Below are 18,158 nucleotides of genomic sequence, written 5' to 3' on the forward strand. Positions count from 1 at the left end.
GTACTCTGTTTTTAATATTGAAGAACAAATATGTAATACAAAACTTGTAATTTATAAAACTTCTTGGGAGTAACCAACCATCGAATGAGCTAATTTTTTTAAGATTAGTTAATCATTTCTAATGTGTACCAATGTTTGAGAAATATAATTTCCTATCGCCAATGGGGCCATTCTCAACCTAAAAAAAATCAAGTTCATTTCTCTTCGGCATAATCACCTTAAGGCTAGGAAAAATGTCTACATCATCACTATGTGTTTTCTTTGTTTGTGCTTTATACCAATAGGAAAACCTATTGTAGGGTTAGAACCTTTAAGGAGATGAACTTGGCACTCCATTGGTTGGCAAACGAGAAGTACTTTTCCTGAATTGATCCTATGTTCAATTTTGGCTTCACTTGTGTACAGTTTATTTTGTAGGCTGTTGAATAGATGGACTACTGAAAGCATGTTTATACTAAGGAAACAAGTATTAGATCATTGATGAATTAATGATAATCAATATGCAACTTTGATATTATTTGTATAATTAATTAAAATTTCAGTTTTGCTATTATCTGGTTCAGTGCAGATCCAACAAGGCTGAGGACTGCTGTTAAGTTATAACTATATGTGCACTTCCCGTAAGAACAGTTATTTATATCCTTAACTTGATTTCTTAATAAGTTTTCACGAGGCAATTCAATTGTTTAGATTTTCTGTTTGAAACCTTACAACTTCTAATATGCAATTATATTGCATAAGAAGGTTGAGAAAATGATACCTTCTGTTTCTATATTTGGTCTCATGAGTTTTTTATAAAGATGCTACTGAATTTTTCTTATTTACTTTTAAATACTTGGATAAGGTTTTTACCATTTGTAATAATTGTTTCATTATTTAACCTTTAGATGACAACATCTCCATGGGAGCAGTTTACTTGTAGCCTTTCATTTGTATATTATTAGTCTATCACTTATGTCTGGGCATGTTTCAGATTGAAAGATTATTTAGTGTAAGATATATACAACAAACATAGCTCCTTTGTGCATGTTGCATTTGTAATTTACATATGGTAGCTTATAGTTGTAATTAGTCTATTTTGTTGGTAACATCACGTGTACTAGTACTGTAATTGAGGAGTTCACAAGTGTTAAGAGAAATAATGCTTCAAGTGAGATTAATAGAGCAAAGATTGTCAAAAGAGTAATCATGTTTCAACCTCTTTTACGCAGTTTTTATCGAGAAATTCTTCCTTTCAACAATTACGGACTGCGGAAGCTTGAAGTTTTAAGAAAGAAAACTAGGTAACAAATCAAATTTGGAGCATGTTAATTTCAGAGAGAAATCCAGTTCTCTTTGGTTAAGGGCCAAGGAGCCTATACAAATTGTTGAAAATTTGCATTTCACACCTTGTAGCTTTTGTGCTTGTAGTGTTTGAGGAATATGAAATGAAAATGATAATTCAGATCAGGGCAAATAAGTATGATTGGTGATTAGGTTTCTTGCATTAGAGATTACAAATTGCAAGCCCAATTTTTATGTAGTAAGATAATGTTGTATTTTTTTGACCAATGATAAGCTTGTATTTGTATGTTGCTTTTGTATTCTGTTACATTATAAAATCATATACTTTTGTGTTACAGGATTTTGGATAGGTTTGCTAATTGCGTGCTTGTGAGCAGGTCTTCAAGGATATATTGACATACTACCAGTAAGACGTGTGGTCTTGCCTTGATTGGAGCATTGCTTGGTCTTCAGCTCCATGTGTGCAGTGGGATATACTGCTATTTTACTTATGGGCGGGCACAGAGGTTGTTGTAACAATGTGAGGGACTGTTTGTGTTTTAGAATTGCTGCCCATTGATTGAATCAGATTTATCGTGTTAACAACATTGGTTGCCTATGTTTTCCATTTGTGCTGCTTATGCAAGTTTTTGTTCATCATAGCTTGAAACTCCAGGCAAACAACTGGAAGTTGAGAGAGGTCTGTCTCGTCTTGCAGAGGACCAATAATTGTAAGAGGATAATGCCAACTTAGATAATGGTGGAAAGTCTCGTAAGGCTTCAAAAATTTTTGATATTCATTTCTTGTTCCTGCCTATCATTCAGATGTTTGGCATGCTTACTTGCTAAAAAAAGAATGTTGACTTTTCAGTTACTTTGTCTTGAAATGTTTATTGTATTTTCAGGTAATAATTTTAAAGAAGTTAAACTTATCTAGCAAACTAAAGTTAATAGAAACTCCCTTTTCCCCACTTCACAGTGTCCATGGTATTGTGTTGATCGGTTCGTATCTCTAGTTTTGTGCAATTGGAGCTAAATGGTAACAATGAGTAACCGGCTAAAATAATTCCATATAACAAGGCACAATGCCATTGATTTTGTTCAGTATTGAACTTTGTTCTTAGTGTGTAACGCTAGTAAATCTGTTTGGTCAATTTCTACTATAGACCTTAACTTTATATATTAAGTAATTGGGGCTTACATTGTATAGATGATGTAGGCACTTTATTTTTGTCGGAAATATTTTTTATATTAATTTATCACCATACAACTGTTTGATACATTTTACATTTATGATAATTGTGATAGGAGATTCAGAAGGCTTTTTGAATTTTGAAAGAGAATAGAAGGTGAAGTGATGGATTTGATAAAAGTTGGCCATTCTTCCACATAGTATCCCCCATGGCTTTGTGGTTGAATAAAACATTAAAAGAATGGCCACTCTTAATTACATATTGAAAATTTCCAATGGTGAACATAATATAGTTAAACTTTGCTACAAGTTTGCGATAGACACTGCTAATTCTGTATTATTCTTGTACTATACACTTGGCTTACACTTCAAAAAACAAGTAATTGAGAACTGTTTGAATTTGCTCGAGCTGACAATGTTAAGTTTGATAATTCACACAATGACATTATTTCGTGGTTTCAGTATTACAGATTGATTGTAGTAATTGACTAATTTGTCTACTGGAAGAACAAGTTTTGATGTCAGAATAACTTGTTAATTTATTGTTTCTCATAAAATTAATTTGATAAGAACAAAATGCCCTCCAGTCATGGCCGCATAAGTGATGATATTAATACATTTATACAATTGATTTATTTTTCGCAAAAGCTGTTAATATTAAGTTGTTGATTGATACCTTTGTTGTGGCAACTGAAAAGGAATCACATTTTTTTTTTAAGATCAAATTTTTTATTTTTTTAGAATAAAATAAATATAATTTATGTTCTCTTTTTTTGGATTTCTTTTTTAAACTTATATGGATTGTGATGATTTCTTATAGACCCTATTATGAGTGTAGGATGTACATCAGTGTAATAATGAAATTAAATGCTATTATACACAATGCCTATTAGTGTATATATGTTTATATTCAATTAGAACTTATCAATTGTTTTGACACAACTTACCAAGTAAAATAATAATAAGGTGGTAAACTTATTGAGCAGATGTGTTGGGTACATGTTGATCAGCTATATGTGTACACAGTAGGAGAACTAATATTTCATCTTTATTCCTTAAATCAGATGATTGGTCAAATAGATGATGAGAGCTATTGCATGTAATTTAATTTCTTTAAATGCCCAAATTACAAAATAGATGATTCTTATGTTGCATAAGATATTCTCCTTTTCATTGTCTCCTTTTCTATAAGACAAAAACACAAACAATTGCCTAACATTTAACTTGCAACCTTCATTTTTGCTTCACGAATGGATAAACCAGAAAATATTATGCATGGTATTCAATTTTATTGTGGATAAATACCACGATTAAAGAATAAAATACTCATCATTTAAAGAAACTCTATAGTATGGGATGGGGATGGTACATGACGGATATAAATGTGAGGTTCAATTTTATATTATCAAACTACTGAGTGAGAATAGCAATAATGTCTGCAGTTAAGAGATGAAAAATGTTCAATTTTATTGTGGATAATACCACGATTGAAGAATAAAATACTAATCATTTAAAGAAACTCTATAGTATGGGATGTGGATGGTACATGACGGATATAAATGTGAGGTTGAATTTTATATTATCAAACTACTGAGTGAGAATAGCAATAATGTCTGCAGTTAAGAAATGAAAAATGAATGTCTACAGCATCAAAGTGTAATGCCACTATCGTTATTGTTCGTACTGTCCACACGTATCTTGGGAAGCAACCCCTTGTCCCTCAGGCTGTTCACTGTATCAGTCAAACATCCCTTCATGGGCGTAAAAGAGAGATCCAATTCCTTCAGCTTTTGATTGCTGAATTTGTATGCCACTTTCCTTGGATTTACTCGGTCCGAACACCTGCAGGGAAGGGGAAGATCGTCAAAACCCATGTTATAAAAAATCACGGTTGGTAGGAAAGTTGGGAAATGCTAAAAATCCATACTTGGTAGGAATTGGGTACTGCGGGAAGAGTTGTGCCAAGGGATCCACAAGCACTCTTTTGTGCAAACTTCTTTCTCCACACAGATATCTACCAGAGGCAGAGTGATTTTCGTAGAGCAAAATATGAGCTCTCGCCACATCTCTCACGTCCACATAAGTCTGAGTTGCGTTTGTATACGTCTTGGCTATCCCTACATTTACAACATGATTGAAACAAAACTAGCTTATATATATATTTATTTAGATAATATCTATATTAGATATGTTGATCGATATCTTTTTGAGGCGCCTATAGTAGTTATAGAGTTAAAATGGAGAACTGGAGTTGTCAGACACAAGTATTTAATTTTGAACTGCAGTTGTCAGCCTAAGTAATATATGTTTAACTGTAGTTGTCAGTTAGTATTTATTTCCGAAGAAAGATCATTCGAAACTGTCAAATAGTAGTTGGTATTTATCAGAGAACAAAATCAACGGAAAAGTAAAACTGTAATTGGTATTTATCACCGAAGAAAGATCATTAGAAACTGTCAAATTGTAGTTGGTATTTATCACAAGATCAATGCAAAAGTCAAAATGCAGTTGTCATCAACAAATATTTATTACTGAATAACCATTGTATTTATCGCAAAAAAATGAATTGAAAAGTCAAACTACGTCAAATATTTATGATTGAATAAACAATTTATGATTGAATAAACATGAACATGGATTTTTGATGATCCTTCTTCCACTGTAGGGGACGCCTATTGGCGTAATAATTAATTTCATAGAGTAAGCTTGAGTGCAAAAGGAACGATGACAAGCTAAGCCTCACTAGATAGATATTTCAAAACATGGGCAGTGCTGAAGTTTATCGTGGGCTGGAGCAGAGGACCCAATACGATGGTGGGATTAATCCTTATCAACTCCATACCCACCTTCTCCGCATACTCACACGTCTGCTTTCTCTGCTACTGTCTTTGAATAGCAATACCAATTCTGAGCACCAAAAGAGAGAGGAGAAATTAGTTTAATAAAGTTGGAATATGGATATAAGTTTACAAGTCTTTCCATGCTATACATATACAAATAGCAATACCAATTCTGAGCACCAAAAGAGAGAGGAGAAATTAATTTAATAAAATTGGAATATGGATATAAGTTTACAAGTCTTTCCATGCTATACAAATACAAATTAACTGGGTTACCTTGGTTTGGATGTAGTAATCCTTGATTACTCCAGCAGTCCTCATCGACTATGGCTTGCGGATTTCTGTCGGGGTCGAGATAAATGGCGCCGATGCTGGAGGTATCACTCGCTTCACTCCCACTTCGTTGCAGGCCTTCAACACATTCACACTGCCCTTCACTGCTGCCTGCACCACTTGTGCCTGTCCAGTGTCGAAGTGGGCATTTAACATTCATTTAAAAATCAACTATTTTGGAAATCAATTGTATAATTCGGTAACAAGCAAGGAACATTACGGATCTTCAATAAGAGGGCAGGCCGTGTGAAAGACCCCTCTGCAACCTCTGATTGCTGTCACCTAGCTGTCATAGTCCAGAATATCGGCCTTCACAAGCTCAAGCCTTTCTTCCGCCCCTTCCAACTCTTTGAGATGAACATACTTCTTATCATCTGCGCATATTTATTTTGAAATGTAATTATATTGCTCATCGATAAGTATGACTCCGTTAATGAAAATGCAGGGGACGAGGTCCTCTGCCTAAAGAAGATAAAATTACCAGATAACAAAGAAATATGTGAATGCAGTACTAATAAGTAAATAACTAATACTGACCAGGATTTCGAACGGTTCCTCTAACAGTGTAACCTCTGCTCAAGAGCATCTTGACAAGCCAAGAGGCAATGAAACCTCCAGCTCCTGTTACGCATAGTACACTCTCCATCTTTAACAATTCCAATTTCTTATTATGTCTTGGATTTCCTTCCGACATTCTTGTGTGAGCTTTCTGCCCATTTATAAGGAGAATTAGATGTATGTTTTCGCAGACTGCAGCGGTTTACCAAGATTCGCAAACTGATCTGAGAACGGTGGACTGCCGCTGACGCTCCAAAACACACGGTGTTAACCACGTCACAATTTACACGCCTCGCTGCCTCCCTGAAACAAACGACCGCTTCTGGAGAAACCATTCAATCCACCTCAAACCCACGTCCCGGATTTTCATTTTTATAATGCCGATGTGCCATTCAATTCCTTCCTAGCGCTTTCTAGTTCGCTCTTTCAATAAATTACGACTGTAACACCTGAAGCTCTTTCTTACTAGATGCTTCACTCCACGGCTTCATCCTTCCTATCGGGCTTCAGTAGAACGTTCAATACTCGCTATCACTACTCTCGACTTTCTTCGCTTCTAGTTGTAGAGGTCACATTGACAACTAAAAATCAATTTTAAATACCATTCTTTCTACATTGGTCGAGTTTGTCATGTGGTCATTGAATGAAGTGGATCCTTTCGTGGGTGACAATATTAGTAAACACATTTTAGTATGGTCAATCTCTCTTTTTATTAAGGTCAACCATTCTTTAGAATTATGGCACATTTTATATGTTCTATATCATTTAGATGCAATGAGTGCTAATTGTTCCATTTATTCTCAGAAGAGATGAATTCATTTGAACCACTACTTATGAAACATGGGTCAATGAGTTTGACTCAAAATACTATGAAGCTAGTTCTTGATAGCAATATAACAACTTTATTTTGGAGAAAATATTTGATCACTATTCGATTGAAACACAAGTCCTAACTTTAGTAATATTTTATCTTTATTTCTCTATCTCTCTGTCCCTCGCTTTTTATATCTTTCTATTATTTATCTATGTCACCTTTTATCTTACTATCGTGTTCCTATCTCTCCAAGTCTTATATCTATATATCATTATATATGCCCCTCTCTTATTCAATATATTTCTCAGGCTTTATGCCCCTCTTGCTCGCCTATCTATCTTTTTCTATCCATATCACCCCGCTTTTATCTTTTCCCATCCCTCCCTCCCTTTCTTACTCCATATCTCCTAGACCTACCAATTGATCTTGCCTATTAAACAAAATATATGCAAACAAAAATTAAAAAATTTTCCTAATAAAATCTCCACCTCTTCGACGTACCCATTGCACGCAAAAGTGCAATTCTAGTTGTAGAGGTCACATTGGCAACCAAAAATAAATTTAAATTGCCATTATTTTTACATTGGTCGAGCTTGTGATGTAGTGACGACATAAGTGGTAATGGGTGAAAGTCCTTTCATGTGTGACAATATTGGCCAATACATTTTAGTATGGTGAATCACTGTTTTTTTGTAAGGTCAATCACTCTTTCTCTTTCAATGTTTCATGTGAAACTAGAACTAAGACATATTTTATATGTTATACATTCCTCTCTAAACAACTTCCTTATGATTTTTTTTTTTTTTTATCACTATTCAATAGAAATACGTGTTGTAACTTTTGTAATACTCTTCCTTTCTCAATTATTCATTAGTTCTTCCTAATTAGCTGATAGCCATTTACATGAAGGTCACAACCTACTTTGAATGTCTCATGCTTAACTCATGTTTTTCAATTGTTGAAATATTGTGTGTTGTCTGAGAAATTTGACGTTGGTACCACAGATTAGTTGTGTTGATCCCTAAACCATGTTGTTTATTAGTGTCAAACACTTAGTCATTCACGAGGCAGGATTATTCGGTCATCACCATGACCAAGTCATCTTATATATCTGAGAAAATGAATGGAGACTTGTACATATTCCAAGTAATGTGCCGAGTAGTACTTACTGCTAAGCGAGCTAATGGTCGTTGAGTAATCCAATGCATGTCATGCGAGCCAATGATTTATGAGCTTATCATAGACTTATCAAATATTTAAGTGTGATTGTCGAGTAAGTTAGAGTTAATAGTGGATGTCGAGTGTTATAAACGCTGAGTTATTTAGTTCATGCGAAGAATAGCTGAGTTCGAGGGACAACATGAAGAAACAAATATGCCGAGAACTGGTGTGATGTAAGTGTCGAGTAACATAGTTTCATATTTTTGTTTGGAGTGGCACTGAATCCTATGTTAACCATTTTTGTTGAGTTGGAATCGTGTTTTGAAGATTGAGGAGGTAATCAAGGAGGGGATTACGCATTCAAAGGGAGATCATTAATCCCTAGGCACGAAAATCTACCAATCATAAAAATGCAAGGACCAAATGGAAAAAGGATTGATTCTAGATCATTTATTTGGATCTAGAAGGTTCCTCCAATTTTCTATTTAAGGAGGGTCTATGACCTAATTCATTATGGATGAGAAGCATGTGTGTGAATAAGTGAAGAGCGGAGTTTTGAAGGTGAATTAGAGTGTTGAGATTGATTAGTGCAGTGAAGAGTTTTGATCAAAGATAGAGGAGATCTATCACAATCAGGTGATATTTTATTGCATAGAAGAGCTTTGTTATCAAGCATTAAAGTGCTAATTGAAGGTTAATGTACTGAACATTCTAATAGGTGTTTCAGGGTTTGGATCTCTTAACAGAGTAGCTTTAACAGGCTTATGTAAATCTCATAACAAAGTACTTACTTCATTGTGATGTAAAAATGCTTTAACCAAGGTAGAACCTAACAGTTCTTTTAGCCTTAAGAAGTGATCAAATCATTGTAGCCTTAACATGCACAACTTTACTGTCGTAGTAGTGAAGATTTTGTGGGTGTCATCCCCACCGCAGTTTTACCTTCACCTTGGAGGGTTTCTGTGTAACCAAATCTATGTGTTAATGTGTGATGTGTTTACAAGTTTATATTTATGCAGTTAGAAGGAAGATTTGATATTATGCTAATGTGAATGGTTGCATTTATATGAGATGAACGTTTAATGAGAGTTTTATGTGGTGCTATCAACTATGTTTCATGTTGAAGTGAAAGAATTTTTATAGATCCCAATTTCCCCCCTCTTAGTATCATACTTTCCCTACTAGATTTCCAACAATTAGTATCAGAGCAGTGTATGAGCTTGATAGAAGTTTAACCACTTGGGAGTAAAAGATCTTGAATGAAAACCTATAAACTAGGAAAGATCATTGAGAACTAGAAGATTGATGTTCATCTTGTAGATGTACAAATGAAAGCCGCAAAGGAAACACTAAGGCAATTTTTGAAGAGAAGGAAGGAGATGGCCATACAATAAAATGACACCTAATACCAAGAAGAGATTGTTGAAGAACTATTTGATGAAGTTCTAGTGAATTTGGTGCAACAATAACAGATCTGTTGGAAAGGAACAATATTGTAAATGAAGAAGTTAGAGCATGAAATTCAAGGAGTGAAGCTATTTGAAGCGACCAAACAAAAGAATAAGGCCGAGGAAGACAAAGCATTTAGGCTAAAGATGACAAGGCATTGGTTGATGAAGACAAGAGACAATTGGTTACCAGACTTGATAAAAGAATCAAAGAAGAAAAAAACTAACACAATCAATTTGATATGCTCAATCAATTGTTAAGTGCAAATCATGAGATTGCAAGAAAGAAATTGGAGATAAAAATTAGAAATATGAAAATGATAGACTGACAAATGAATTGAAAGTTGAAAAGGAATTCGTTGAGAGGTTGAATGAACCTAAAGAGACTATGGGATTTCTAAATGAACAGATGAATGCACCTAGGACACCCCATGACACCTCTAGACTAGGATATGTCGAGTTCCTATCAGGTGCTGAGCAAGGAGAATCATCAAAGCAAGGAAAAACAAATGTGACTGTAAAACCAAAGAACAAGAAGCCTACATGCTATCACTATGGAAAACCATGCCACACAACAAACATTTGTAGGAGCAAGAATGGTAAGCCATACCCTAAACCAAAATTCAATGGTTATTATTTTTCTTGCAACAAACAAGTTCATCAAGCACACAAGTGCAAATCAAAGGTCAATAAGGCACCACCAACTTCTAGATTTGAAGGTTACTGTTATATGTGTAAGAAATATGGTCATAAGACACAAGATTGAAGATCTAAGGAAAAGAACAATTGGACACCTAAACGTCAAAGCAAAACACTTAAGAAAGCTAATATCATAAATTTGGATTACAATACTTGGGGTAAATTGTCAATATTGTGAAAAGTATGGACACATTGTAGCAAATTGTGCTTGGATACATCTTAGAGGAAGATCTAGTAATTGGAGAAATTTTGGACTAGTATGTTTCAATTTTCAGAAGGTCGGTCATCTAAGCAAGGACTATGTGAATCGAACACTAGCATCAAATTTTGACGTAAACAATGGAAAGGCAAAGGTCAATATTGAAGGAGTGAAATGAATCAATCATGGAGAAAGAAGTCAAATGAAGGCAACAATGCAAATGGAGAAGTTGTGATCATTGAATCCAATGGATTAGGTGATTCTCCCACCTCAAACTAAATAATAAGGTATCTATGGATTGCTATATCATACATTAGTTCCTAATATTGCATGCATGAAAGTCCAAATCCACATGATTGAAGATGTATAAGGACGTATGTTAATGTTTGAGTTGAAGTTGAATTGTGGCACTGAGTTGAAAATTTGGTAGAGACTGAGTGTCAGTTTTGAATGTCAATATGAACCAAGTTTTGATATTAACTAAGTAACGATGAAGGATGTGTGCATGCCAAGTTTTATTGTGTAAGCCGAGATAGCTGTAATGCACCCTGTGCATACCTAATATTGTATGAATCATTTAATGGAATCTCAATTCGACCTTTTGAAGCTATATAGTTGATTTTGAAGTTCATTTGGACTCTCTAGGTTATTGAGTTTACATAGAAAATAATTAAGGCAATTTGTAGAGCAATTTGTGTGAATATAAAGAGATTCTAGTGCTTGCTTTTGGTTTAACGTGTAAGTTGTGCAAAGTCATTTGAGTTGAGTTGTAAATTTGTGAACTTGTTTGAATTTGAAAACCCTAGATTGCGAGAATGACACCATCTGTGTATGCAAGTGAGAAGAGGGAAGCATTGAAGGATAACAAAGCACAAATTGTTTGTAATGATGTATGGCCTCCACCTAAGTTCAAGGCATACCTTGACATTGTGCTAATTGGAGATTTCTCAGGAGTATTGTGTGCGATTCCACCCTGAGTGATAATGGTTGATGATGTTAGATCGTGTTATATGTGTAAGATTTGAGAGATAGGTGATTTTGAGCAAAGGAATGCCTATGACAAGTTGGGTGAAAATGAGATGTTGAAAGATGAAAACAAGATCGTGGCCGAGAAATGGTTAACTTGTGCCCTAGCATTTCCAAAGGTATTTAAGGTTGAATGGATTAAGATTGTGCTAAACATGATACATGACATGAAGTTATGGCTAGAAAATGGGCCAAGCAAGACCACAAAGTCCATCATTCATCGTGTGATTGGTTACCCTATTTTCTACTGAGTGAAGATTGTTCGTTTCCAAGCGAGGGATGTGATTCAAAACCTCATGAATGCAGAGTGGAATGGACAAGGTATGTCAAAAAACTCTATTGAGGATCTATTGATCGAGTTTTAAGTTTGAGTGATTTCTCATAAGTTTTATTAGTCAAGCTAACTGAACAATGTGCCATGTTAAAAGAAAAAATGTTAAAAGATTTTTTTTTTTTAACAGTTAAAAAAAAATCAGATTGGGAATAGAAATGGCCTATTCCAATAACAACTATTTTTTTGGAATGGACATATGCTCATTTTAGGGGCAAAATTGGAATATGTATTCCTATTCCCTATTCCGATTTGTGGTACCAAACATAGAATACATTTCCTATTCCTATTCCAACAAACAAATGAGCCCTAGAAATGTATACGATGAGCTTTAAAATCAGATTTGCATAGACTTTTCAAGCATGCATGGATTAAATAGATAATTTTGACATCTAAAATATTTTTTTAAAAGATTGTGGAGATTAGTTATGATTATATTTAATAAAATCTTTAAGATTTTATTATTTTATATCTGATTCAAAATATTTATTTTTCTTATTTTATTAGTATTATAAATATGAGAGGTATGAGTAAACCAATTCATTTTATTAAACTTTTAAAAATTCACATTTTAATATTAATAAATATTTTTTTGAAGAGTCTTTGTAAAAATGTGATATTTTTTTTGTTTAAATATATATGGTGATTGGATAGATAATGTATGGGGTGGGAAGCTTGAATCTTTGTTTTTTTGTAAAATGTAACAATAATAAAATTAGAATGTATATTACAGTTTTTGGGGCATGAGTTTAGAGTTTGACATTAGGGCCAAGTATTCAATTTATCTCTCTCTATTTGCACGATAATTTTACGGAAATGTATCTGTTTTTAAAAAATACATAAAGGGTACAAAATAAAAGTTGTTTCAAGCTCTTAATGTATAGCTTTAAAAAATAACTTTTATATTTAATGTAAAATATTATAATTAGTATATTTAATAGAAAAAATATAATACACTAAAATATATCATTAGTAGGTTTATTATTTATGTTGAGACAAAGACATTAAGTAAAATTAAAAAGAGTTTTTAAAATATAGTTCATTTTTGGGAGTTCGAAAAAATAAAATTAAAAAATTAATAGTTATAGTAAAGATAAGTAAACAAAACAAAATAGGATTATGCTCAATGAAATTAAAAAAAAATGTGATTTTATCTTTCCATCCAAACCCCAAAAAATCTATTCAACTAAAAGATTTGATTATAAATATAATATTTATGAATTTATTATTATTATTTAAAGATTTTACAAAAATATTAAAGATATTGTTAAAATATAAGTTAGAAGTATTGCTAATATATATAAATTACAATAAATATAAGCAATTTAGAATTAATTTAAAATGTAATGTAAATTAGGAGTGAATTTGAGTGGAGTTATTATGGAAACTAGGAGTGAACGAAATTGCTTAAAATATAGTTATATAAATTAGGGTAATCTCAACTAACTTTGATTGACTAAAATATCCTTCCTTCATTGTATTTGACGTAGCCAGTATACTATTGCATTCACTTCTTCTTATTGAGTGATTAATCTTTTTAATTTCAATGAATTAGATCTATGTATTTTTGTTTTGAATTTTGATATTTTACTATTCTAATGTATATTTGTGAGCTTTTAAATTTCTAAAATCAAATCAAATATTCAACTTCAATATGATTGGCTCATATATATGAGGTCTTATAGGGCTAGATTTCTAGGTATCACTACCCATACTACAAGGTGATATTTTAGCATGTGTAATTTAATGATCATAATAAAAAACTGAGAACTCTTATGCGACTATTCTTTTAAGGGAGCTATTTAAGAATCATGCCTAAAAATAATAATTTAAGTATGCAAACAAGATAAAATTTATTGAATAATTTTTAAATTTAAATAAAATACACATACACTAAATATAACTAAGCTATAACAATAGCATTACATTAACATTATAAATTTTTAGTTATAATAATTTAATATTATTAAAAAATATTAATTTTCAAATATATAAATTTGTGTGAACTTTGCAAAGTCTCATTTAAAACATGTTATATATTAATCAAATATTAAAATATTAATTAAATTATATTAAACATTATATTATTTTAAATTTTACTACACTATTCAATTAAATTAATATACTCACGACAAATACAAGGCACTGTGTGACACTTCTTTAAAGAAGTATTGAGTACCTTATTGTTGATTTTCTAGACAATTATAATTATATCACTGAACAACTAAGACAACAAAGTTAATATCTTGAGTGTGGGGAAGAACTTCAAATTTATATTTTGTTATGACAATTTTTTTTCACCTAGCTTGTATTGTGTTAGATGCATATTACAACACCACAAAAGAAGCACATTATGTAAGGCTCTATGGAGTTGGAAGTGAAGGATATCTCAAGTGCTCATTTTGTAACTTCTTGAATCAAGTGTGGCATTCACATATACCATGGAGTAATTTTTCTTAATTATTATTCTATAATGTTAGAATAATAGCTAGAAGCATATCCTAGATATTAATTATCATATACGTACAATTTAAAAGTGTACATGGCTTACAACAACTTAGATGTACATAGCTTATGAAATGAGCATCGATCTTACAACATCTTATATATATATAGTTTATGTATCAGTCATCAAGCACCTGTACTTTTCCTAGACCACATTATAGCACAAATTTTTTTTGAACATATATATTATTTCTCGACCACATTTCTCAATTAGCCTAGCCTATATTAATCAATAGATTTGTAAGTGTTTATTTTGTTTATTTTTATGGTAAGATAAAATATTCTGTGCATGGGTTGAATAGATAAATAATATGAAGAGAGAAAAGAGATATACAAGTGAAAATATTGATATTGATGAACCCAAAATAGGGAGGGAAAACTAGCAAGAGAGACATTATCTGTATGAAGGAGATAAATATGAAAGAAAAGGCAAAGAAGAAAGAAACAAATAGAATAAATAAAATATAGGTTCATCTAAGAAACAGGTAAAGAGAGGTAAGATAAGATAGAGATAGGGAGGGAGAAAGTAGTGTCTATGTGTGTGAATAAGTAAAATATAAAGATGGCGTACAAATTTACCATGATTTTTCATTTAATTATATTCTAACTTTTGTCTTTAATGCTTTTACATTTCTTGGATACTCAATTAAAAAGTTTTTTTAATAATTTTTTTTAAGAAGATTATAATGAATTATATTATGATTTTTGAAAGTTGAGGTAAAAATTAATGACCATTTGTCACAATATATACACTTCAGGTAAAAATAATTTTAAATTCCTTTTTGATTTTTATATGGATCAAAGTTTATAATAAGAATAAATACAATATGAAATAAAATAAATAGCATGTGATGTCGATAAAACATTTTTAATTTCTTCTAAATTACATAGAAACAACATTAGAATGTTTAATTAATAGGTATTAGCATAATAATAAAATTTCATACATAATTTTTTAAATTAAATAAATTAAGTTTAAAAAATGATTTTACATTATTTTTTGAAATATATCTTTATTTTTTAAATGAACAAATTAAGGCTAATTTAGATTTGATTTTAAAAATGAAATCTCAATCTGAAACAACCCTTAGTCCTAGTTACTTTTTTTTTTTTTTTTTTTTTAATAATATAAATGTGCTTGGTAAACTTTTTAACGTGACCGGTAGCGCTGGCACGACATGCCCACCGGTACCACCAACGCTTTGACCTAGAGCTATGAACCAGTGAGGCCACAAACGGGGGACCTCATCCCCATGAGATTTGAACCTGGATGGCAAGGATAACAATGCAACAACTTAACCATCACAACATGCCACTATTGGTAAAAGGGTTTGTGGTAAACCTAGTGTGACTCGAACCGGAGTTGATGCGTAGCACCGGGATCATTAGCCTAACACTACGCCTCACGACTCGCCTTCACACCAACTCGGCTACTCACTCACCCTTAAAAGGGTTTGTGGTAACCTAGTGTGACTCGAACCGGAGTTGATGCGTAGCACCAAGATCATTAGCCTAACACTACGCCTCACGACTCTTATATTATACTGAGAATTATATTTTTAAAGTATATTAATTAAAAATGTAAACACAATAAAATTTTAACATTATATTAACACATAAATTTGTAGTGGAATATAAAAACAAAATTATTTTGATTTAAGATGTTTGTAATATAAAGAGAGAAGAGATAGAATTTATTATCTTAATTACACATTTGAAAAATAGGGTATCTTTAAAAATAAATAAATTTGAATATATGAGTTAAGATTTTTTGAAATATATCTTTATTTTTTAAAAATTGTATAAATTATTAATTTCAAACAACCCTTAATCCTAATTACATGTTATTAGTTGTATATATTCTACTTAGAATTATAATTTTTTATTTTTCATATTTACAAAATTATTTTAATATAATAAATATTTAAACACATAATTTTTTAGTCGAATACAAACACAAAATTATTTTAGTTTAATAGATATAAAAATAAAATATATTTTATTTATCAAATTTACAAGAATAAAATGTTCGAGTGGGTGAGTGAGTGAATAAGTGTGTGTGTGTGTGTGTGAGAGGGAGAGAGAGAGCGAGAGGGGGGGGGGGGGGGGGGGGGGGGTGTGTTGAGCGGGAGGGGAGAAAGAGAGAGAGGGTGGGGTAAAAACAAGGAGGATAAAAAAGGGCCAGAGAGAGAAAACTGTATACATGTAAGATAAACATATTAACAATTCAAATGACAAAATAAACCAAAATATTGATTACATATTGAACATTTGCAATGGCGATTCATTTCTATTTAAAATTGAAACTTAATGTATATTTATTTTAATTCATTTAAGACATTTGTCAACCAACCACAACCCATATTAACAAATATTTTCAATTGTATATTTTTTTTGAATTTTGCAATAAGTTGATGTTTTGTGAGAATTGGGAGGGAGGGAGATAAAAAGATGTAGATAGAAACAATAGAGACAACAAGACAAATGGAAGGTATAAACATGAGAAACTTTCACTTTTGAAAGATACTCCAAAATGATAAGTAGTCCATATATAATTATATGGAAAAAGGAAGAGGCTCGCCGACTCTTCAAACAAAATGTTTATATCCGAACATGAAAAGAAATAAAAAAAGATAATGTTAAATAAATTAACTTGCTTAAACCATAAAATTGAATTCGAATTAGTAATAAAATAAAAATACTCAATAATATGTAAGACTATAGGCATAACCCTTGCACCCTTCAAAGTTGCAAGTGCTAGTTAATAATTATATAATGCCACTAATTCCATTCGATTTGAAAACAACAAATGGTGACATATAGTTTTCCTAGACTTCCTATGGCTTTCTTGATTGTGTTTATGGAGGTGTTAGCTTCTCTTTTCCCGCATTGGACAACTACTCCCTTGGCTTCCCATCAATGAGTAATATGACATATTTTATGCTTGCGTGACTATATCCAATTTCTAACAGTGGAGTAGTCTAAGTTTGATATCCGATTACTAGGTGCATTCAAATGATTACACTATGATTTTCGAACAAGAATACGATACATACATACATATACACACAGACAGACAAACAGACAGACAGACAGACAGACAGACACACACACACACACACAAGCAAAAGAGACAAAGAATCCATCATCAATTCATTTCCTATTGTCTTCTGCAACATGCAATCATGAATATGCACATACAGTGAAAAGGAGCACCTGGTAGTTGATCGTTGCTTGCAAGAAGCTCGATTCCTAAGCTTCCTCTCTTTGTTCTCCTAGTTCTTCCCCAGACTGCATGTGTCTATCCCCCCCTGCTTCTTCCAGTTCTCCCCAATTTCCCAATCGCCTCCGTGTGTTATGTTTCAAGATTAGTTATTATATTTATTATAATTTTCTTAGGTACATATCTAACCCAATTCTCACGTTTTCGCACCAACCTATTTTTTCGTTGTTTCTCATGATGTCATGATTCCTATCCAGCTAATTATGCTATTAATTTAATCAATTTGCCTAACAAAATCTATGTGACAATAAATTTTCCAATTTATGTGAGTTACAGATTGTGACATCCTCCTCCTTTTATAAAATGCATCATCCTGATGATTTGTATATAAGAATTACAATCATATCTAAAGACAATTAAGAAAATCCTAATCATTACTCATAATAAGACATATGCTTCTATTAACAATATAGACTTCCATCTAATGAACAAGGTGAAAATGCATTCTAATTCATTATACTTGAACACAAACAATTTCTTGACAGAATGCTTCAATAACACTATAA

The 18,158-nt window shown here is 32.1% G+C and overlaps 1 protein-coding gene and 1 pseudogene across 18 annotated transcripts in view; one reads left to right on the forward strand and one right to left on the reverse strand.

Annotated features, from left to right (window-relative positions):
- The window catches only part of LOC149569985 (uncharacterized), a 44,197-nt gene extending 38,150 nt beyond the window's left edge, over window positions 1-6,047 (forward strand). For 7 of the 17 annotated variants that reach the window (XR_016362870.1, XR_016362869.1, XR_016362872.1 and 4 more), the window contains 2 exons: window positions 1,212-1,283; window positions 1,662-2,063. Coding sequence is in view for 5 of the 17 variants with exons in the window: in XM_089822644.1 (XP_089678770.1) it covers window positions 1,212-1,283; window positions 1,662-1,680 (91 nt within the window). In the remaining 12 variants the exon portion in view is untranslated. Of the gene's footprint in view, window positions 1-563; window positions 621-1,211; window positions 1,284-1,661; window positions 2,064-5,587 lie in introns of those variants that run through there. The other 10 variants (XR_016362871.1, XR_016362873.1, XM_089822648.1 and 7 more) reach the window with 6 other exon arrangements.
- On the reverse strand, window positions 4,023-6,371 carry LOC149569986 (cinnamoyl-CoA reductase 1-like; annotated as a pseudogene). The gene is made up of 6 exons (XR_016362876.1): window positions 6,166-6,371; window positions 5,833-6,002; window positions 5,564-5,754; window positions 5,199-5,362; window positions 4,383-4,572; window positions 4,023-4,297 (listed from the first exon to the last, which is right to left on the reverse strand). The product of XR_016362876.1 is annotated as a cinnamoyl-CoA reductase 1-like (transcript).
- Between the last annotated feature and the right edge of the window lie 11,787 nt (window positions 6,372-18,158).

This window comes from Cupressus sempervirens, chromosome 3 (assembly GCF_028749045.1).
Source record: "Cupressus sempervirens isolate cs-2001-9-10 chromosome 3, ASM2874904v1, whole genome shotgun sequence".
In the NCBI taxonomy this organism is placed as follows: Eukaryota; Viridiplantae; Streptophyta; class Pinopsida; order Cupressales; family Cupressaceae; genus Cupressus; species Cupressus sempervirens.